At 40.3% G+C, this 24,551-nt stretch overlaps 1 protein-coding gene across 1 annotated transcript; it reads left to right on the top strand.

Moving 5' to 3' along the window:
- The first annotated feature begins 953 nt into the window (after positions 1–953).
- On the top strand, positions 954–24,480 carry HPGDS (hematopoietic prostaglandin D synthase). Its single transcript, XM_035325064.1, has 6 exons — positions 954–1,055; positions 11,487–11,620; positions 18,997–19,089; positions 20,277–20,386; positions 23,604–23,702; positions 24,248–24,480. Exons 2-6 carry the CDS (start codon positions 11,488–11,490, stop codon positions 24,410–24,412), a joined length of 600 nt encoding a protein of 199 aa, XP_035180955.1. The 5' UTR covers positions 954–1,055; position 11,487; the 3' UTR covers positions 24,413–24,480.
- Positions 24,481–24,551: the final 71 nt, after the last annotated feature.

Here is a 24,551-nt window from a genome sequence, read left to right as displayed (position 1 = left end):
CCAGCTGCTTCTCTGCAACTGAAGGAACTGCCATGGTGCCTCGGGCTGCTTTAAATATTTAATGACCAATTAAAAGCTAGTAAAATATAGCTTTAGTTAAACTTGTTTTAACTTCCCTCTACAAAGAGCACTGACAGCCACTGACTTACAAAAAAAATAAAAATGAAAATAAATGAAACTCCGAAACAGATCTGCGAGGCACAAGTCAGACCTATTTCTTTAACGCCAACAAGCCTTTCTCCAACACCACTGCATTTAGGTCACACACAAACAGGAAAGCAAAGCACAGCAATGTTGAACAGACTTTATTAAGGTCAAAGTACAAATGAACTGGAGAAAGGAGGGAAAAAATGAAAGATAAGATAAGGACCAGTAACTTCACGGAGCTCTGACTACTAATGTGCATTACTCATGCGCAGGGTTTGCTAGAATATTCTTTCTCCTTCTTTGCTGGTAACAACAACTACAACCACCTCTTAAATCACTTAGTTCTTTATGAAAAAGGCCTGGAAGTTGTATTTTTTTGTCATTGTTGTTTTTATTTCTGGCTCCTCTGTTTTAATGTAATTGCAGCTATTTAATGTTGTTTTATACTTAGATCAGATCTGAAGGGCTTTGTGTTAGAGATAATCTAATATAGCCAAGACATTTCTTGGCTTGCTCCATGCCTTTTATTTTTTAATTAAAAAAAAAAAAAAATACATCTTGCTCCAATCCCCATTGTCTGACCATTCAGATGCCTACTTATTTTTTACCCCAAAGAGCATTTCAAAACTTTTTTTGCCCATGTACACAAGCTGAAATACTCCAGTACCCAGTTTACTGCAATAGTTAAAAAAAAAAAAGTCCCCAAGAGCTTGCTTGTTATCCAAGGAAATGATGCATTTGGGGGTGTGTGTGCATATGTGTGTGAAAGAGAGAATCATGATAGCATACTTGTCAACGGGGAGTGGTTTGCATATTAATAAACAGTATATATGAGCCTTTTCCACAGAGATCAGCACTCAGAGAGGCTCCTGTGCACTGAGGAAGAGACCACATAGCACTGCACCAAAGTGAGTTCTGTTTCAGCTTTCCTTACTGCAAGAATTTGACTTCTCTTCCTTCCCCTTTCTTCTTATCTTATTCTGCCCTCCTTAGGGCTGCTTCTATACCAGCTGCATGGTGTTTGCTTTTGACAAATATTTCTACTTGTATAGCAAGTACTGAACGTATTTCATTTTTACAGTTCTGTTCAATTTATTCAGTATAACTCTGACTACAGCTGCTGGCACCGTGAGGGATAACCACAAGCTTTACACATCGTCTGCAAGTGTAACTCAGCTGCCCCATCTATATACCTTATATACCCTTTTTTTTTTTCCTGCTTACAGGCATTTTAAGCTCCTTGCTCTGCTTTAGACATCTGGACAATCACATGCACTCCTACAAGCAGGATTCAGAAGTTTCTTTTCTAGAGGCAAAGAAGCAAATTACTGGTGTGTTGTAAAAGCAAGCCCCCACTTCTCACCAGTAGCTGATACTATCAGTATTGAGCTGCTTTGATACTCTGGGTATTTTTCAGATACATCCAAAGAAAAGGCAGCAAAAAGCTGATGTGGGGAAGCTCCTGAGGTTCTGAAGTGGGCTTCCAGTAAACAAGGAAACATTTTAAAGCAATATTCTATTAGACATGAAGGCTGACATATGCACTCACTTACATAACCAAACCAAATCTAGGCTAATGTCAGAGGAATTAGATAAATATTAAGCAGCGCTAACCAATTCCTCCAGGTCATTTTTATGTACTGTTCTGTCCATTTTCCAAATTCCTGTCTGTCCTCTGGTTCACCAGTGGATTAACATACTCTCATCCTAATTCTCACCATTATTTTATAGAAGAAATCCTCCTGCATCTGCTTCTACTTGCTGCATATTATCCTTTCCAAAATGTATGAGTTTCATTGTTGATTTTTATCTTTTGCTTCAAAGTGATGCTCTGAATATCTATTAAGGATTTTTTTTTAATATCTCAATGCCTTCATTTGCCTGTGTGTATAGTCTTCCTGCACATTTCTTCTGCTAAAAGCCAGCCTTTATTTCAATATAACCAAGGAAACAAACCTTAGTTTTAAAGTATTTTTCCTGAACATCTATGATCCTTATAACTATTTTGAAATGCTAATACTTTTACATGCAAAAGCTGCAAATTATGAAATAAAAAAATGATCAGAGAGATCTTTCAGAAGATTGCTTTTGTTTACTCTCTTGTTTTTAACCCAAAAAGAATCTACCACTCCCCAAAATGTATACATAATGTGAAAACCCCGTCTCAGCTGCACACAAACATACTAGATCTTTTTGCATAGAAATTACGCTGAAGTTCTCTCAGTTTTAACGCCCCCCCCCAAAAAACAAATATACATAGGGATTCCTAGAATTATGGTTTTGTGCAGCTAATAAATGTTTCAGCCTGTTGTCCTCAGTGCAGCACTCATACTCCACTGAACACGGTCTGCTTCTCTCAGGGTTTGCTCATAAGATTTCTGGTTGCTGTTTGCCATACACAGCCTTCTATTAAGCTATTACAAAGTAGAAACAGTTGAAGACAGTGCTCATTTTTGAGCAAAATCTTACAGGAGTAATTACACTAACAGTTACAGCTGGTGGTGGATTAGCAAGTGGTATGCCACGCTGCTGAAAGCTGTGTGTATTCACATCTGCTGAAGACATATATACTGTAAATCTCAAACAGGTGAATATTTTCACCCTTTTACCAGGTAGTCCAGGAGGAAAATGCAATAAAATACATTCAATCTGCCAAATTCCACATAAATCCTACACATTGTAAAGGACCTTATTTACTTATAGTTGATTTGTTAAATTTCCCATAAAATAAACTACAGCAATGAACTGAAAAAATTAAACTCTCTTTGCTCCTTAGAGGTGACTATAAAGTATTGCTGGAATGACTCTGTAAAGAAAGAACATGAAATGGAACAGGAGAAAAAACAAAGACATTCAACTAATATCAGATAGACACTTCTATGCTTTGGATCTGGGTAACAAATGGCAAAGCCATCTTGTGACACCACCTGCTTTGCACCAGGTGGTATTTGTGGGGATGGGAGAGTCGACATTACAACCTTCAGAGGCTGCCATTTCTAACTCCTATCCACTGATAGATGACACTAGGATCTTTCAAATACAGTCTCATGCTGGGCTGAATTTGAGGAGTAAAATAACAAAATAAAAATATACAGAAAGTAGGATTTGAAAGGCTTCACAATTTTTCTGTGGTAAAGTTACTTGCCAACCAGAAAGAACAAATACAAGACACCAGTCTCTGTAACTGCATGCCATAGGTAAATGAGTATTTTGTGCCAGGTCCTTCAGGCAGGCCAAGGAACCCAAAGTCATGGGCACTGTCTCAGAGCTAGATTCTGCCTATGGTATCCATGAAAAAGACTGAATTGGCTGTAAACTGTTGCCCAATAAGTACATTCTTCTTAAGAGTAGGGACAAATAGGTTACAGATTTACACGCCAAGCAGTTCATGAATGTAAGTCAAGGGATCTACCACCACATCTAGGTGGTCCCCCAGCCTTCTGTCCAGGTGTTACTCGAGGCTGTAGGCCCACACTTCTCATTGATCTTCTCAAGCAGACTGGCAGTATCCAAAGAGCACTTCAATGGGTCCTTGGTCTCCTCCAGCTCATTCAGCTGTGAAACCAATTTCAGAGTATCTGAAAAAAACAGGAGATAAAAACACTGGTGCCACTAGGGTGTGCATCACCAGGCCTAGGCCAGAGGAGGAGGACACAGGCAGCCTCATGGACCGTGCTAGGTATCTGCAAACCGAAGAAAACTGTAACAGGTTACATCCATGGTAGCTGCAGGAAATGCACATTGTCCTGAAATCTATCTAACCCTTTCTCTTTTATGTCTGAAGTGTTCTTTAATCTCAGCTAGTTTTGGGTTCACAACGTGACAGTTAAAGAACAACGCAGTTTAGACTAGCAAAGAGAAGGAACCGGTGTTCATATTTCCCCTTGTATATATACACACACACATGCACGTGGCTGGGGTAGGAGGAAGAAAAAGCTTTTTTTTTTTTTTTTTTTTTTTTTCAAACCCAATGAAAGATACTAGGTGGTCAAGATGATTGAATGATTGTTGCATAAATTATGGCATTGGATGAGCTTGTGAGTTCAGGATGTGGACATGAAAATGTCCTGGCAAGACCAGCAGCTGCTTTTGGAGAGCTGACAAATCCACTTAACACACAGCTAAGCAACTTCCAGCTATCCTTTGCTTTATAGGGATACTGGGGGAGGGTGCTGATTTATCTGAAGACTACAGAAACAGATGCAAGGCATGAATTTTACAGGAATTACTGGTGTTGGCAAGAATTATGATTATCTAGGTTTTTGTTCTATCGCAATATGCTTCAGGGAATTTTTAAAACATCTGTTGAGGAAATAGAAGACTTAAATAGTCTCTCCTTAGAAATTATCCAGACAAAGGAGTGGCTAGGATATTTCCTGAGATTTATCCTCTTGCAATTTTATTTATCCATATCCTTTGTTCTCAGGTGTGTAATTTATTCATTTGAAGCTCATTACATTTTGGGAGGCTGTACAAAACAATTTCAGAAATTTATTTACATAAAACCGGGACCAAGTAATTATAAATCAAAAGGCTGAGGATCAAACAGAAAGCAAAATCATCACAGATGCTCAGATCATGAACCAAAGAGCCTGGCAGATGAGGCAGGAGAAGCTGCTCTTTCCCAGGACATTTGCTGCAATACTGAGCAGATCACCACCGTGGTGTCTGGCTCAGTAACAATCATGTGAAGGCACAAGACTGATAGCTGGCCACTCAGAAGGAATTAAGCACGTGCTCATGTAGAGAACCACTCTTTCATCCAACACTTGCTTTGACTGTAGCAAAAACATAGGTTAAAATAGAGTTAGGACCAAAACCTCTTTGGTCCTTCCTCCTCCCACTGAGGATGATATCCCACGCTAGACACTTACCCATGGCCTGCTGCAGCTAATGGAATGCGTTCCCAAGGACAGTGATGGATATAGGGGTAGGTTTGAGGGGATGGGGCATTGAGAATGGATAGAAGAGAAAAAGGTGCCCTCTACATCCTAAGGCAGTGCTACTTCTCTACTTTTTAACATTGTTGTAGTGATTGTATGCGTAGTTCTACATATGGAAAGGCCTATATTGCCACTCAAAAATACCTCCCATGGAGGTCACAGAAAAAGCAGGAAATGGTAGCCTGGATGGATTTCTGCTTTTTGTTTTGTATGTTAATTTTATTTGTTTCCACTTTTATCTAGTAAGGCATAACTCCTCTTTCAGGAACGTAGAAATGCAACACCTTCCCAGCTGTGTTAGTAGCAAAAAAGACAGTACTTGGCCTGGATCTGCCCATCGCCACCTGTCTGCTGCCTCGTGCTGCTGAGATGCAAGTGCCCCTCCTTCACTTCAAACAAAGTGAATGTGATGAACTTCAAATACTGGAGTTCATATAGTTTTGGCAGTCACATGAGGAGCAGTCGCTGTGAAGGCAGCTGGGAGAAAGCCAACGGACACTCGCCTCCTACTTCACTGTTCCTCAGAGTGCCAGTCCACCTAAACCACTTTCGCTTTGACCTCTTGCCTTCAAAAACTCAGAAAAAGCATTTTCCCAATCCTCTGCTTAAACCAACACAGATAAGACTTTCAAAAGCCCTCACACACACAGCAGGGTCACTGAACTACTAGCACTAAGTAATCATGCAGCAATGCCTTAAGGACCCTTCTCATGTTAGAAGACTCATTTCCACCACAGACTGCAAATAACCAATGCACTGGATAAAGCATGCAAAAGCAGCATTCCCCCCTATCCTGCCCCCCCCCCCCAAAAAAAAAGGAAGAAAAAAAAAGGAAAAACAAAAAAAGAAGTGCTTGTAGCTCTTTGCAGCTCTGCATGTATCTAATCTTGAAAATCAAGCTATCAGGCTGTAACTATTATGTTTAAGATTTGTTATTTCAAAACTCAGTCCTACATCAAATTGCATAAACATTTACTTCAGATGATTTGTGTGTTAAACAGAAGAGAGGGTGCAGTGGTTTTTCCTCCCCACCCCCCCCCCCCCCCCTTTTCTCTCCAAAGTCCAGATTGCTATCTGGCATAGAAAAAGAAGGGAACAAATTAAAAAGTTTACTTTCTATAATTGGGGTGGAGTGGGAAGAAACCATTGACATCAACTCTCTGAAAAGCAAACAGAGCCAACAGCAATTATATAGAATTACTCAGAGTTTTTCATTTTGCTGTGTCAAAACAAAGACCGCTGTTGAAATCTTCCATGTGAAGACTTACAAAGCATTCCATTAATCCAGCAATATTGTCCAATCCTCATCCTCCAAAAGAGGCAGAGGAAAATTTCTTAGCTAAAGAAGAGTTAATAAATTAAAACACCTTTAGGCAGAAATATATAAATAAATAAATCTGTTCTTAGTTTTCAAAGACCTAAAATCTCTCTTGAGCCTCTAGTATTTTAGACTCTATGTTTAAAAGCAGGTGTTCATGCATGAGAAAAGGACTTTTGTCCATGTTCTGAGGAAAATAAGGATTTTTCCTTTTAGCTGTATGATTAAAGAGGACCATCTAGGTTCTTCAAACAGGACTTTGAAGCTGAATATGTCCATTCTCTCTTAACTTCAGCCAAAACCCTGGGTATTTATCAGCTCACTTTTTTTTCAGTGCTATAGACAGAAGCATGACAGGCTCTTTGAATTTACAGAAATAAGCAGTCTGGGGGGACACACAGGTCTCTCCTGCCTGGCTGTGTACCTCGTGGAAATGTCTACTGCTTTAGTGGAAATAGCAGAAAAAAAAACATCAGTTGGAAAGGGAAACATTTTTAAATTGGGGAAGGAGAAAACTGCTTTAGTCCTCCGCTCTCCAGTTACAGGGATGAGAAATCTGTTTGAGAAGGACAATCAGCAAGACAGGCAAAAATAAACTTAATGTACCTAGCATTTCTCAGGTGAAATGAAGCATAGTAAGGTTCTTTTAATTGATGCCTTTCCTGGATAATACATTTCTGTATCAATACATTGCTTCACAAAGTAACACAACTCTTCCCAGCTCCCAGTCATCCACAAATAAACAAAATAAAAAAATCCATGCTTCATACTTGGATAGGCTACTTCTGACAAAATTGCCTAAGGAAAAACTATTTTAATGGGTAACAACACTTTTGTCTGTGTATACAGTGAAGAAAAACAGAGCCAGACAACTTCTCCCCTTTCCCTTTCTATATAATGTTTCCTAACTGGTATTAGCACTGTCGGACCCAGAGGCTGGATTTGGGAAAATGTTCAGCTGAAATGGATTAGAAGAACTTTAGGTTGTATAAGATGGCATAGTACATTTAGGACATCACAAAAATACATAGGTGAGTAAATTTAAGAATCACCTGAAATTGCAGTATCAACCTCCTCCTTGGTAGGAAACCCAAAAATATGCTGTTGGATATGCATCCATTTCAGACCTACTCACCTATTTTTTCAGGCCAAATTTGCACAAACTCCATGTAAAGAAACAGCAACTACTTAAAAAACAGTAATAAGAAGGAAGGAAAAACGTGCACCAGGCTGTCCAGCTTCTGTTGGGAAGACCCAACCTTCTCTGTTTTGACTGGCGTCTAGTCATGTTCTCCGATTTCACCAGTGCTACCCTAAGTCATATTAGCAGAGAAATATAAAATAGAGCTCCCTGTGTGAAAAGCTACTGATAAAAACTCAAGTTGGCATCTCTGTCAGCTTGTATACTGCTTGCCTACCATACTTGCATAATACTTGCCTACATCAAAGTTCTGGCAGGAGTCTTCTGTCATACTTTTATGTTATACTTATATGTTAAACATAGAGCATCTAAAAGGAGTTCCTTCCCTGGGGCTTTATTAATAAGAAACCAAATGTTCACCAGTTAAACTAAAAACATTTGATTTGGAACACAGAGAAGAAACCTCTGACACAGGTGGACACTTGCCACCTACTGCTGTCCATAAGGTCAATCACCCCAGACCAGCACAGGTGTTAACTTCTGCTCATTGCATGTCTTGTTCTTGCCCCAGATGGGTCTGCTATGTTTTATTTTTACACAACAACAACTTGTGTGAGTGCACCAGTCATGGTTCACAGTTATTTGTACACAGCTACCCTGCAAGGTCCTAGCTGCCCAGCCCTGAAGAGCTCCCAAGATAAACAAACATATGTACAAAGCAAAGCATCACCTCTTCCAAACAGCTTGATTTGTAGAGGTACGCTGGAGAACCTCAACCCAACCCCACTAGTCTTGCTTGCTGGAGGGAAAAGTTAGACATTTAAAAAATCTTCTAACAGTGATGGAACCAGACTCTATATAATAAAACCCTTAAGTTTTAGGAAATAAAACCCTTAAGTTTTCACAGGGCAGAGTACAATAAAGGGGGACTGAGGAGTACTTCCTTGCATTACTTAAAATGCTAGATTTTTGACAACAGATCTCTACATGAGGGTGTCTCAAGTGGGCAAAACGCATGCTGTGCAATTGTGATTTACAAGTGGACAGGGACATCTGCTGTCTCTCAGGACAGGCAAAAGTACTGCACACCTTGCAGACACCGGAATTGTTCGTTCCTGTATCCTCCAGCTTTGTTCATATATTTTCCAGTTAGGCAGTATTTTTTTTCCCCCTTTTTTGTACTAGTACTACCTGAAACTCAGCACTGTAGTTCTCAGATAATGAAGTGGTTTTCAATCACTTTGGATATACATATATATTAAATGATTTAGTTTGTTCCTCACATTTCATTCCTTTACAAAACACCCTGGGAGGATGAGATAAAGGAAGACAAGGTAAAAACAACCTCATCTTTTTCCTTTTAAAGTTTAGCAAAAAAAGCTATTCTGAACACAACCTTTTCTTTCATTTAGAAATCTACAAAGAACCTACGTGGAATTGTTTAGGAAGTGCTACTCCTGACATTTCACAGTGAATACAAATAAAAAATAAAACCTACAAACATTTACAAAAGCATGCTTACAATAAAACTATAGAGTCCTTTAAAATGTCAAGTATTTTTGGTAAACTCCTTGAAAGGTTATTTTTTGTAGTTATTCACAAATGGAAGAAAAATCATAAGTTAAATATGCATCAGCATTGCAAATATTTAATTACTCCTTACAGCGTATTTATTAGAAATTTGTTTAGCTTTGCTTTAAACATTTCAGACAATAGTTTCCACTACTTCCTTGATACACCAAAATATTCCAGAACCTACTACAACAGCCAGAAAGACTTCCTGAAATTCTGCCAAAATTCTCTTTTCTTTACATCACCTCACTACTCCTGATTATACTCCTCTTTCTCATCTGCATATAAAATTCTCCCACAGTAAAAATTAGGCTGTTTCAAGATGCTTGCCTCCAGAAAAGCTATGCTTCATTCATCTCTAGACCAGCCTTCCTCATGCCTTAAATGCTGTCCCTCCCTCTCAAAATACCACACAAAATCGGAAGCAGAGAAAAATAGAAAACACCCTCCAATCTCATCCTTTCTTCTTCCACACACTGATGCATGACCTGAGCTTATTATGTGTCAGGGGTTTCAGAGCATTTTTGTTTTAAAGACTATGCCCTGTAATAAATCTGTGCATAAAGACTGAAAACGCAGTAGCAAAATCACGTCACTTACCTGAGGCGTGCTTGAAAACTTTGGAATTGTCAAAAGTTTTCTTTGTAGAGAAAACAACAACTAGGCCTGTAATGTGCAAATTCTGTTTGCCAAACAGCAAATTTATTTTTTGTTAAACAACACATGGAGGAAAACGACCACATTGTAAAATATAACCCATTTTGCCTGCAGCTTCCCTCTTTTATGTGATACAAAATTAAACAATTCCTTGGCTTCAGACATACTAGCAGTGGTGCTTTTGGTATGAAGCACTTGTAAATATCTCCAGTGGTAGCTCCCAGTGTCTGTAATTGCTTCCTATCCTAGCTGCCGACTTTAAAACCTCTCCCTTTACTGATAATCTCTTCTGACCCTGCTGTGTGCTGAAGGGGAACAGGTGTCTTTCATGGGGAATTAAGCAGTCTCCGCTGTGCTCATTTGCTGTGATTTTTCTCCTTTCCTACTATTTGTATGGAAAGTGGATGGTTTTACTTCTGAGGAGAAAGTGGCAAATGCAGTTTGCATACTTCAGCATGAGTGAAGTGCAAGCCTTCCCCTTTTCCCTGAGCAAAGAGCCTCTCCCTCTAAAGTGAAAGCTGATGATACATCTGCCCTCAAACATATGTTTTCCAAGGCAAGATGACTAAATAGAAGGTTGCTTCTCTTGCAAGGCCAGTTAGTAGCACTTACTCATTAAAAAAAAAAAAAAGTTCCCCTTTTCCCCTTCCTTACTGATGGTTCCCTTTCCTTACTGGCAGAATGCAAATTGTCTGTGTTTCATGCTTTGTTAATAACACTATGAACTTTGTGTACATAAAAAGGATGATAAATAACATGCAAGCTCTACTTTAAGGCTGAAATATTCTCAATGAGAAAGACTTTTGCATTAGGGGTGGAGTTGGGTTCTTTCAGCCAATACATTCAAGCCTCAGCTGAGCCCATAGGTCTCTCATATTAAAGTGCTATGTGTACAGAGTTTAAAAGGTTATTTTTGGTTTAAAGAGGCCTTATGTGTTCACCTTTCCTACATCATCCTTGTACAGTTCAGCTGATGAGTATTTTCTCATGTTGATCCTTACACATTGAACCTTCCCGCAACATGATTCCAAACAAGAACTGAAGGAAAAAATTCACTTGAAACCTAACAAACTCATTTCAAGCCTTCTTTGGGTTCTGTACAAGGACTTGTAAGAATCTGACAGTGCTTTTCTCAGAACAGTGTAGACTAGCTGCCCCAGCAAATTTTGTTTCTAAAATAAATCATGTCAGTTGCCTATGCAAATAGTGTAATAATAGTTAATGAGCCAAATTTCAACACTTTGCCAATTCTTTTGACTTTGTCTTGAATGAATATCTCCACAAGCACTGGAGGCTGAGCAGGGCAAGCTTGAACAAAATTACTACACAAGAAAGGAGCTATTTTCTGTTACACTATATCGTTTTAGATGTGCACTCTGAGAAACCCTTTAGAAATGGCCTGAGTTTGAAGTCACAACAGAAGCGTAGGCTGAGTTCTTCATACCACTGAAAAAACAAGCCATATTTCTGGAGCTATCTAAGGAGCAACTGCAGGTTGAACTGTAGTTGCCTGTGTCTGAATATTGTGGCTGACAACTGCAGAGTGAAGTGACTAACACAGTGATTGCAAATTACAACACACCATAGCTTAGCGTCATATGGCCATTGCGTTGTACGAGCATGTTTCACAAACAAACACAGAGTGTGTTTTGGTAAAAGGGAGTTTGGCTGCTCATGTTTAAAGTAACCCAGTGACTTCCCTTTCAAGGATGCCCCACTACAAGCTGACATACTTCAATCTGCGAGGAAGAGCAGAAATCAGCCGCTACCTGTTTGCCTATTCAGGCAAGAAGTACGAAGACCACAGGATAGAAGCAGCAGACTGGCCCAAAATCAAACCAAGTAAGTAGCACAGATTCTTGTATCTAAAGCTCCCCTAGAAATGATGTCAAAATGCAACTGGGGAGGTACCTATGTGTTTCATGATCTGAGAGACATGTTCAATTCTTAGCTTCTATGGAAGATATGGGAATTTTATTGTGTGGATTCGAGATAGCCAAAATGTCATTCCTGATATTCATACTTAAATCTTCAAGCAATCTAAAATGAGTGACCTGCTGTCATCCGGATTTGTTACTCCAAATCAATTCAGTCCAGCTTTTGTCTGTCTAAAACAGACCAAATACATGCTAATGTTCCTGAGTACTGTAGAGGATTTGGTCTCAAAAACCACATTGCAGCATTCACCCCAGTTTTACAAAGCCAGATTGGAAAAGAACTGCCAAGAAGGACACACCTTTGTAACGAGAAAGGTCTTCAAAGAAGGAAAGTGATGAGAGAACATGAAAGAAATCAGATGACTTAATGACGAGGAAAAAAAAAGGATCAAAAGAGGTGTGAGGGTATTGCTGTTCCCAAGAACAGCACAGCCCTACAAAGCCTTCTGAGAGCACGCTGCAGGCTACCATGTTCCGTTCCTTTTTTTTTTTGAACCTGGGTGTTATTTTTCCTTGTTATATTAACCTCAGTTCAAATGAAGCCAAGCTTGAGCTGGGAGACGGGGTAGATGAAATCAGAAACATTTGTGCCTTCATTTTGTGGAGTTGTCGCATGCTTTGTATACAGGCTATGAAGGTTTAAATATCCAGAAGGAAGAAGAATAGCACCTTAAATTTGGGGAAAATGCACAACTAATGCACAATGCAATTCCCATTCATTGAGCAATGTTTCTTAGCAGGTTTTAACGCCCTTTAAATAAGTCCAGTCAGCAGGCTACCAAATCCTTGTAGGGTGAAATTAAATTCAGCCCTTTCCCAAAATGTTCTCAGTGACTTGAATGACAAATATGCAAGCACTTGCTGCCTTCCTGTAGCAGTTGAAGTAAACTATGATCTTCAAATCCAGAAAACATTGGCTAACAACGCACAAAGAGGAGTTTAAGCAGAACAGTGGAAAGAGGCTATTTTCGGTTAGAGATGACTGACTTTGGAAACATTTTCTTTGAGCTTAAAGCTTGCTGACCATGTGGTATAGCCTTTCTTGGGGCCGCCGCCGGCCAACCCCCCACTTCACTTCACTCAGGGAAGTGAAGCAAAAGCTAGAGGCAAGACCGAGAATTCAAATGAATTGAGGAAAAATCTTATTTTTGACCCCTTCCATATTTAGCTATGCACATATTCAGATGCACACAGCAACTTATGTTCTGAAACAAAGTTCAGAGAATATTAGCAACGTGTAAAGCCAGTATCCAAAATTTTAGAATTTAAGCAAGACAAATTAAGAAGACAAAGCATAGATAGTGACTTAAAGGCTACAGAGGTATTTATATCTTAGGAAAAGTTATTCAAATAGCAGGTCTATTAGCCAAGGCATTGCATCTCTAATTGAAAATGCCCAGAGTCCAAGCCAGCACAAGAAATAACACAGGAAAATTCTTCCTGTGCACAATTCTTCAGTGTTCATAGCATGAACCTCCCTGTGAAGTGTTATATATCCCATTCACTACAGGGTATGCCCAGCTGCAACACTATTACCACCAAAAGACCGGGAGCTGAGACACCTTAGAAACCCTAAGTCATACTGTCTTAATGAATGGTCGTTAGGTCATTTAACCTTTGAATGTCTTTGTTTATCTTTCTGTGATGTGAAAAGTTTGTTAGATTTACTACGGATTAATTAAAATTTTTCAGTTTTTCTGCATAATGGCCTTTCATAGCAGCCTCTTGTGACTGAAGCCTGGATGAAATTCCACAGTAGATGAGAAATTCAGTACAATGATTTCCAAGGACATGCTACTGCTCTCTGGTTAAGGAAACCATCTGTGCAAAATTTATTCTGGTTTAGAAATTTCAGGCTTTGCTTCCAGTCAGTCAGTGGATGGGAACTGGAATGGATCATGCTAATTGACCAGAAAAACTCTCAAATATCAAGAAACGGTTAGATGTATTACTGAAAGTGCTAATACATCTCATACCTGGATGCTATGCTTCTGCTATACTCTGCTGAGACGCATTGAATCCTAGTTCAAGCACCTGTGTAATGGTGGCCTTTGCCACCAGTGGTGCCCACATTGCAGCTTGCAAGTTAAGAGATTCAACTAAAACAAGAGTTAAGACATCTTGTTCTTGCAAAACGATGTAGCATTGCTAAGGAAATTGCCTAGAGACCAAAAGCTGATGACTACCACGTCCTCCTCCTCTGTGGAGCAATTGTTACTCACAGTAATTCCAGACAAACTAATCCTCCCCAAGCAAATCATTAAGCAAAACTCTGCATAAATGGTAGCAACAGGGCTTTAAGACAAACAGCCTTTCACTTTACGAGGTCAATGGTCACTGCCCCAATATGCCCTCAGGCACCTAAACACTGGCTTTATGTCATGACTTAGCACAAGAAACAGTTGCCTCTCAGCTACACTGTGTAGGGTTTGTGTGTCTTAACACGACAATAACATTTCATACGGCAGATGAAACAGTTCACTGTAAGGCAAACAAGCCACTTGCATTCCCTGTTAACCCGAACTTTTCAAAATGTGCCTCAGCTCCCTCCATGGAGGAGTGGACTGAAGAGGGAATGCCCATGAGAAAAAACACCACCAGTCCTTGGGAAAGCGAGTTACAGGAACTTTGCCAAAAAATTCAATTATCCCTCCAACCTGTTGAGTACACACAGGCATAGTTCACGCTGCTGATGGATTTTCTCACTATTGTCATTTCTAGTCTAGAGATGATTTCTTATGAAGCTCAGGTATATTTTTCCCATTTTGCCTGCATTGTGTCTGCTCCCATAAGAACATACATTAAATTTGCAGATTCTAGTCAATCTCAGCCTGGTGAAAACAAAAAGAGTGCTAAAACAGTAGGGGGAATCACAGCTACCTTTGATGAAACTGCAGCTAAAATAACAGCAATTTGGTACACCACTTATTTTGCAGCCCTCAAAAATCATTAAAATTTGCTCAATTCATTCCACATTGGGGTTAAGAAATAACACACAGTCAAACTGCTATGCACATTTGCATACAATAAAATATGTTTGCATTTACCCACTTGTCTTTGGTAGATCTAAAACCACTTTCGACTGCAGAGCCTGCAAGTACAAGGACAGTCTCTTCATAATTCAAGGGAACAAGTCAAATTCTTTGACTTTCTCTAAGAGCACAAGGAGTTGTCTGCAGATAGGAGAGGTTCGCTTCATCAGTTACCAAAAAATTAAAGTAAGGTTTCACAACAAACACCACCCTCCCACCCAAATCATCATCCCATATAAGTTAGAAAATACTGCCACTCTTCTGAGGAAGAGACTTCATTATTCCTTATTTTTTTTCCTGTAAAATTGAAAGGAAGATAGAAAATGCCTGCATTGAGATTAATGTGCAGTAAGTTCATTTAGAAGGCAGACTTGCAGCTGCTGTAAGTTTAATTTTGGACTGGACAGAAGAGTGTGATGTTTTTGTTGTTTGTTTTGGCATTTTCAAGTGGCTCTCCCCAGCAAGCTGGTCCTTTTAGCTTCTTCAGGCAAATAAGTAACTCCTTGCTCCTAGAAATACTGTCTCACTTGATTTTGTTTACACCCAAGTGGTAGGAGTTTATTTTGCAGGGGAGAGGTTTTATGTTTATGTTAATTTTATGTTTTATAAAATAAAATAAAAAAATATGTCATTTGGCTTATATGCTCTAATTTATTTTTATTTTTCCCGTATCTCAACATTTTTTTGCTTTTCCTTCTGTTACCAATCAGATAGTCTTTGGTAAATTTTCCCTTTGCTGATTTAAGGCAAAATTTGTATTTTTAATGTGAACAAGCTTAAGAAAGCTAGTATGCAAGTAGTAGCGTTGATCACCTTTAGTACAGATTAAAAAACAAACAAACAAACAAACAAAAAAAAAACAACACCTGAATATCAAGAAGCAACTTTACATAACCAGTTGCTCTATATAAAGTCAATTGTCAAAATAAGTAAGCAAACTCATTTTTTATGTTTCCTTTTGAGCAGACTGACTTGAATATACCACATTTAAGCTGCAGTCAATTCAAGATCTACGCGCTATCACATAATGGGCTCTCTCAAGATCTGTATTATCACTCAACAGACTCATCACAAAAAAGTGCCATTGCACTGATGCAAGACATGATACACCAGAGAATCCACCGCAATGGCGCACAAAGTTAGCATCCCCTTGAGATATTGGGCTAGCGTGCAGGAACAGCCACTGCTCTGTGCCTCATTCAAGGAATTTGAAGCAATGGCGATTACGCAGACTTTATAGTCATAGCAAGCGATGCTTTAGTTGCACTAATAGTTGTAAACATCCCATAAAATGAACATCCCATAAACTGATTACGGGGTGGAATGGTTCTTGAAAGGTCGTCAGGAAACCTGACAGACTAATTGTTGCACTGAAAATATTTCCAATGTAATAAGTGAATCTTTAGACATAGCTGGCAGCAGACAAGGATTTCTTGAGGGAGCACCCGTCCTGTTTCTTGGATGACTTCATGCTGCATAGGTGTAGCTAAAAGGGTATATCAATAACTAGCATTGGGTAAAAGGTAGTGGCTTCCAAGGGAGATCCGAGCTGTAATAGCAACACCACTAAAGCTGGACTGAGGTTGGGGCAGAGTACCACTCTGGTCCTACACCTCTATAAGTTATGGATGCTGGATGTCTCCAACTCCAGTCCGACCTCCTCCCAGGAGCCTTGCTCATCTGCCAGCCTTACGAAAAATAAATCTTTCATATGTTTCTATTGGAAGATGCAAAGTATCTGGTGTATGTGTTTCTCATGACCCAATTTAAACATTAATGGAAAGGAAAAGAAGCAAGGGTTAGTTTTCAAGGCAAAGGAGAATCTATTTCAAAGACACTCTAGTAAGAAGCATAGCTTTGACATTTATTGCCCCCCATTTTGACCAATCCAGATACCTTCCTATGACATCAATCTCAGCTGCTTGATTACACCATTAACAACATAAAACATGATAAAAATGTCCTGTTCTTTATAAGAAAGAAAAATTACTAAATCACATTCTGAAGACACAAGAAATGAAATAATATCTTCCATTTACCATCTGTTATGCTTTAAAGACTTCATTGCTTAGTAATGATAACAATATATCCACTGCCTCTTAACCAAAACAAAACAAAAAAGGAGCCCCATTATCCCATTACAAGCCAAAAAATAATCCTTTTTGATATTTAAAACCCATAGGAAAACATGCAGTAAAATCTACTCTGATATATTAATTTTATACTGCATTATGAGTCATGTAAGTATGAATATTTCTATTGCACACAAAGCAACAGCTGTATTGGTGTATTTTTAGTTTTAAAAATCAGGGTTTTTTTGTTTTTGTTTTTGTTTTTTTCCAGGAAAGGATAATCAGATCCTAACGTAAACAGGTCAACAATGACAAGAGGCATTAATGATGTGTTCAAGGAGGACATAGAAAATTCCTAGAATTCTGTGGGCCACCAGAAAGATAAAATAATCCAGAAATAGCCAAATCTTTGAGAAGAAGTACACAAAAGATCACTGCCACACTGCCACCCAGCTGTCTTTTGCACCTTCACCCATGTTCCTCAACTGTCAAAAAGATGCTTCATTTCCTTTTGCTGTCGTCATGCAAGCAAACAAGCTGGCTTTCATTTTCTTTCTAATGAGCAACAGAGTAAAACGCCAGTCAAAGCTGTGGCTGTTCGACTTCCCCTCTGTGTATAAACTGAGTGGAAAACAGTCTGTTCAGTTCCTGGATTAAGCAATTTCAGTTTCCCAACCTGAACTGTCATTGCTGTGTTTTGACAGCTATTGCTGAAGTGGCTGGCTTAGTCACGTTGCCCTAGTCAAATCTGCTTCAGACCAGCCGCACTCTGACTGGGGCCAGTTAACTCCTTCAGGGTAGCCTTCAGTGCTCCTGAGCTGGCTATACTTCATCTATTACCCTCTCGCCAAGCTCAGCCTTGGTTTGGTCTGGGGTGTTTGGAAGACCACTGTAAGCAGACAGTGCTGGCAGTGACATACTCACCCACTCTACTCACACTTGTTTGAGGATGTGCTGGTATCTGGCATGAACACATATTTTGTGTCTCCAGGGTTTTGGACACACTGGGATCCGGCATGAACAAATATTATTTCATGGCTCCAAGGCACACACGGTGCCCAGGGCACTCTGCACCTTAAGTCCACAGTGCATAACCAAAGCCTTTCTCATTTTCACCACCAGAGAGCTTTTCAGTTCAGTATGCCAGGATGCTCTTTTCCTGTCTGGATTCTCTTGGACTTGCCAAGACCTTGCCGCTCTCTGGATAATAATCATGTGAAGTCTTCTATACAAGTCAATTGTTGTTTCAATAACAACAAGCATTGCACTTTTTTTTTTTTTTTTCTTTTCCCTGGGGTAAAGCAGTTAATTGTCTCTGACCTCTCTTGCTTCTGCAGCACTACAGAAGCCCAAGTTTTCACATACATTATATTACTAAATGAATGGCTCAAAAATAAATTTTATTTCTTATATCAAACCCTCACAGATATCCATCATGCCTGCTTAGTTTGTCATCCCCTGTGCTTAATGTCTGGAGGCTTTTCCCCCATAACTAAGTTTTTATTTTGAATGCAAGACAAGTCAAGTAGATTTTAATATCTTCTTAGTATTTGTGGTTCTGTGTGAGATTTGTATTTGTTTCTCGGTGAGATAAGCTTTCACGCCATCTGTGCTGGAGAACTGTCACGTGAAATGGCTCACCACAAGATAAGTTCAGAAATACAGATACTTCCCTGAATCACTGCTGTTGAATTTAAACCAATAGCAAGCAAAAAAGGACCTTTGCAGTCTGGGCCCAATCTTGTATTTCATAGCTCAGCTGGATCCTGCACTACAAAACCATCAGTAGTGCTTTGCCTAGCTTTGACAGTCACTCTCCTGGGAAAGAGAAAGCAGGGAAGAAAAAGAAAAATAAGCCTCTACTGAAAAGTCTCCCTGCGTAAAGAATTCAGGATATCTAGGGGCACAGGCTTCGGAGCAGGAGGCTTGAAAATAGGAAATGCAATACTTGATTTCTACACTACAGCTGCCTTCTTGCATTGTGATCTGGTTACCTCCTTAACCTTACTTTTCTTCTTTTTAGACCATGTCTGTAACATTTCCCTACAGAAATACTGTGAAACTCTTAAGTGCTCTAATAATACTTTCCCTCCAAGGGTGAGAATGGTAAAAGTGCAACTGCTACAGACTCCCACTGTTAAGGGCTGTGATTAAATTTTATTTTTTCTCTCTCCAAGCTATCCCATTTGGAAAAATCCCTATTCTGGAAGTAGATGGAGTTATCATTCACCAGAGCCTGGCGATAGCAAGATACCTTGCCAGAGAATCAGGTAACACATCTGACTTTTTTTTTTTTTTTTTTTTTTTTTTTTTTTTTTTTTTTGCCCTGTTCTGTACCAGCCTTTCATGTTTTGGAAAAAATACATCGAATCACAGCAAAACCAGAAGCAAACAGTTTGACAAGCCCAACCAGGCAGAAGGATTTTGGCAGAACACTGGAGCAGTATGACACTCAAATGTCACATAGAGAATAAAAAACAAACGAAAAGCATGGTTCAAAGTAACAGTCTGCAGCATAAAGTGCTATGATGTTCAGCTGAAGTCACTTGGTAGAGCTTCGCATTTGCACCAAAAGCATGTACATTTAAAGGAAAACTCACAAATAATCCCTTTTACATCTGAGTTTCCCTCTGCATTAAATGCCTGGGCTTTGGCCTGACTTCCCCAGCCAACTAACTTTATTCTCCCATCTCTGCATGACAGAAAACCTGCACCTGTGATTCCTTATGGCTCTCAGGGTACTTTTCCAGACAGCTAAACTTTGAGCTGTCGTGCTAACCAGGAAACACCAGAGCGAGGAGCCTTTGAAAGCACTAGAGATTATTACAGCCAGCAGACACTCTGAAGCAGATTTAGGCAACTACTCTGTGCTGGCAGAGAGATTAGATCAGATGGTGACTTCACTCATCTTTAAATACTACATGCTAGGAAAGCACTTAACCTGCTAGATCAAGTGATATAAGACTCTTTAGTAACGTAAGTAATCAAAGAGAGTAGTCAGGGCTTGCTTTAGGTCAGTTTAGCTGTCATTCAGACTCATCTGCATCATGGGAAGCTGCACTGTTCTCCAAAACGCTAGTGTGACGTATTTTCACACATCTAGCAATACCATTGCTGCCAATTTCCTCCGTCTCTGATATGATCTACTACTTGCAAGGGAAGAGAATGACAAGCTTCCATGTGGTAATATGAGGCAGCGAAAAATGATGGGAAAGTCTTCTTTCCACCCACACCACCTCCCTGCCAGTCTCCTATCAGGATGCTGATCTGGAGCTGTGCTCCTTTTTGCGCTCCTTTTACAGTCAGAAGTTCCCACTTAAACATTCCCCTGATGGCTTTTCCCATCAGACTGCAACAGAAGCACCCCTCTGGAGAATCCAGACCGTGCTGCTTACGTGTCAGTGCAAAAAACAGACGATGCTGCTGTAACCTCCCTTCTTATGCTTGCTTCACACAGGGCTGGCAGGTCAGACTCCCGTGGAACAGGCCCTGGCTGATGCCATTGTGGACACCATCGATGATTTCATGACGCTTTTCCCATGGGCAGAGAAAAATCAGGAGGTGAAAGTAAGACAATAGCTAATTTAAACCAAGATACCACTTAAGCCACAAATGTGCTAAAGCCACAATTGTGTTCAAGCCACAAACGTGTTCCTGAGCAGCTCCTCTGGAAAAACAGAGGCAGGCCAACCCTTGGGTCCATCACCTCAGCTTACCCCAACAAAGCTGAGCTGGAGGACATCTGTGGTTCTTCCTCAAGAGTAACCAAGCCAAGGTCTTCTGCTCCCACCTCCTCCTCCTCCACCAGATTTTCACTCCCAGTGGAAGCAGTGATAGGTCATCATTAGCCTCCCCTCCCTGGTTCACCTTAAACTGAGGATGCCAGTTTAAGGTGAACCAGGAAGGAAAGGCTGATGAGCACTTTGATATATATATATAATATATATACACACACACCAAAATGCTCTTCAGAGGAGCAAGACAGGACGCTCCCATCCCAGCCAGCACTGTACTACCTGTATCCTACCCCAGACTAAGCTGAAATCTATTTCTGCTAACTCTGCAGGACTAACAGCTCCATCCCATCTACATTTTTTATTTCTACATCTTGATTTCTTCTTGACATTTAGCAAGTATCAGTCTTCAGTATCTGCAGCTGCCAGGGACAGATGTTTTTCAGTTAATTACCAGAGTGGCGTAAGGCAGTGGGTGCTGCCAAAAAGGCGAGGATTGTGCCCTCACATCCCTCACTGTCACCACAACCGTGCTCTTCAGACCCTCTAGGCCCCACCACTGTCCTCTCTGGTGCTTCTGCAAATACCAATGCCAAGGGTAACGTGTGGCCATGGATACTTTAGCACAGTCACAGGCAAGTCCTACAGCACTTGGGGTTTTTGGAATCTGTCTCTCTTGCTATACTTGCTCACCAGAACTACAAATGCAAGCCTGCAGATTTGTTGCTCACGCGACAGAGCGATGGGTAACTCCAGCATTGTACTGGTTATGCTCAGCTCTGACCCCAGCAGACGACCCGACCCTTTTAGAAAAGTGGTGTAACAGCACACATAACCATTAACCACCGGAGCAGCCACCTCCCTCCAAACATTTCAGACTGCGTGGGATATTGTATTAGAGAAAGTGTGAAAGACAAAATGTTGACAAAAACATAATAAATATTAAAGCGCTGACATTATAGGATAGCACTCTGAAATCTTGCAGCAGGAAAGCGTATGTGCAAATTTCAAAAATACCAATTGCTTCATCGCCTCTTGAACTTTTCTAACGTGGGGAGGGAAGCTTTGACTCATGACTTTAAAGCAATGGAGGAACAGCCAAACTACTGCTAACAGAGCAGGGCAGAAGCACGGCCGCCACAGATCTGCTGTCCTGCTGTTCTGTCACGGGGAAGCTCTCGGCTGTGCCCCAGCTCGTCCCAAAGCATTGCTCCCAAGCACAGGCCCAGATCACGCCACCACCGCTGAACGCAGAAGGGAGGAGAGGTCACAGGCAATCCTCGTGTGCCTGAGCGCACGTATGCTGCGAGGGTGTGCGTGGGGGCCAAAGATGATGTAAAACCTTGCTGTTCTGGCTGTTTCTGGTATTTCTGGCACTGTTAATGGTTCTCCCTTTCTCCTCCTGGGTCCACTGCCACCACCTTGTGGTGGAAGTGCGGAGTACTGGAGACTTGTGAGCTAAAAAGATTTCAGTAACTTATTTAACTGACACCCGGCAAAGGAGAAAAGTCAGAACATTTCCCTCTGTGACAGGAGGCACGCCTTTCTTTCTGACACAATTTGAGTGATGTGCTATCGTTCCTATCCAGTAGCAAGAAAAAAAAAAAAGAAAATGAAAACCAGGCAAAGTAAAGTGAAGGTGGAACAGATCACTGCCTTACTGACTACAGGATATAATACGGTGTAATAATATGTTCTTACATACCCACACATTTTTGCAGGAGGTGGTTGTACTTAAAAAAAAAAAAAAAAGCTACAGCACAGGCTACAGCTATGACATTTCTGGATTGCAAACTTCTAGCTGTTACGTGTAGTAACAGCACTCAGTGACTGAGCTCTAAGACAGCAGAAAGAGATGCCAAGGCTTCAATCTGGTCTGCAGAACTGGTTGTATTCCAGCCAGCATCCAGTCTGCTGACTTTTCTAATTTTTATTCTTTCTTCATTAACCTGAATTTCAAAGCTGTTGAAATAACTCAGTTACTATACAGCAGTGCTTATTTAACCAACATTGAGCGCATTCCTCCAAGAATAAGTCAAATATTAACTGCAAAAAATGTGCCACAGAGCAGACCAGATGATCACAGCAGTTTGCAATCTCACTCATTTCCACACAGGTGGCCAGAGAAAAAGAGAAATCCTTCCTTCTCCCAAGGAAACAGTTAACTCTTCACGAGCGGCCTCAAAACTTTCTGCTAGGGGAAACAGCAGAGAAACACCACTGCTCACAGTCTTATCCTGCATCCGCTAGCATGCAAATAAGGCGGGTACCCTTCAGTGCAGACCTTAGCCTTCAATACCACGTATTTTAAGCAACCCAAATCTCACTGCGTGGGCACAAATGGAGAATAACCCACTAATATAAATTATCAAAGATAAATCCAGCAAAAGCTCAAAAACCCGGTTGCATGCTTCGCATAAGAAGGGCTGGCAAAGACAAATAACTGGCCAAGATTTGACTGACAGCACGGAAGACTTGGTTATGGGATTCTGGAAATTTGATGGCCTGTATAAGAAAAAATCTCGTGAACTTCAGTCCCCAAAAAGTCCGTTTTTACAGCTCAATTCTTCACAGATCTAGCGCAGAGCTCCTGCCCTGTTACTACATGTAGACAAACAGCATCACCACACGTTGCCCCGTGGGAGCACTCAGCATCTTGCCGTTAGCATTAAGGGAGCAATGGGCCTGTCCCATGGCTCACCAGGTCAGAGCCTGACTGTTGGGGATCTAACACACTTCACAGGTAATTACTTTAGTTTTCCTAAGCTGTACAGTGCCCATTTGCTCATACTCAACTGATGTTACACCTGCCTCTGCTTTTTTTTTACCTAAATAACTGCTGTGTCTGCTTTATTAATCCTTACTTGGATGTTAACACATTACTTCCTCCAAAGAGAAACAGGGAATACTTTAAAATTTGGGCCAGACCAAATGATTCCACTGTCACCTTTTCCAGTTTTCTCTGGCCATCGTTCTCACAAGAAAGCCCCAAGAATTCAATTTTGCTGGTTGCTGTGCTTTGATGTGCATGTGCTTTGTTCTTCCCTCAGCAACAAGCGTTTAATGACATCCTCACCAACAAAGCACCTGAGTTATTGAAAGATTTGGACACTTTCCTGGGGGATAACAAATGGCTGGTGGGGAAATCTGTAAGTATTACTTTTACTTCTCCCTTTCCAACCAGAGTGTCAGTAAAACACAGTTGTTGGCTATTGCTGCATTTCTGGATTTTAGGCCATCCCAGGGTATCTTTGAAACAGAATACATATTTTTTCTTACTGATACACCATCGGTTGCTTAATTGCAAAGTGAATTTTGCTCATACCTTTAGAAAAGGCAAACCAGGACAGATTTGCATTTGCCAAACCAGTTTCCATGTTGACACAAAACTTTTTAAATGCCTTTGTACTAGTTAATAGAGATATGAGTTTAGAATTCTGCTTAGAGTCACTGCTCAATTTAACAAATAAAAATAAGAAAAAAAAACAAGTCCTTTCTACAAATATTAACTAATTTTTATTTGTTAAGCTTTGCATTGTATCTAATTACTAGCTCTGTAGCCATAAACTTTAAGAAAAAAAGCTCAAAACAGATCAATTCATGCTTCATTTTTGCAGTTTGCAGAGACTATTAGTAGTCCCGGCTTTTGAGATTACCGATTAAAACTAACTGCCTTCTCCCCGCTTTCCACCAGGTAACGTGGGCCGATTTCTATTGGGATGTGTGCAGTACAACACTTCTGTCCTGCAAACCTGACCTGGCAGACAAGTACCCCAGGCTGTTGGCTCTCAGGGACAGAGTGCAAGCGCTGCCTGCTATTGCAGCCTGGATCCAGAAGAGACCGAAGACGATAATGTAAATCGGTTGTCCAGTAGAAAAACAAATTAATGTTTTGATTAAAACACTGCAAGCATCTTAAGTTATTAATTTTAGAATCATTTGAATTAATTTCATATGGGCATGCACTTCCAAATCAGAATCTATCACTTCTGTTTTTG

This window comes from Oxyura jamaicensis, chromosome 4, assembly GCF_011077185.1.
Source record: "Oxyura jamaicensis isolate SHBP4307 breed ruddy duck chromosome 4, BPBGC_Ojam_1.0, whole genome shotgun sequence".
NCBI lineage: Eukaryota > Metazoa > Chordata > Aves > Anseriformes > Anatidae > Oxyura > Oxyura jamaicensis.
Note: the sequence above shows the minus strand (reverse complement) of the source record. Positions and strands in the feature narration are given on the sequence as shown.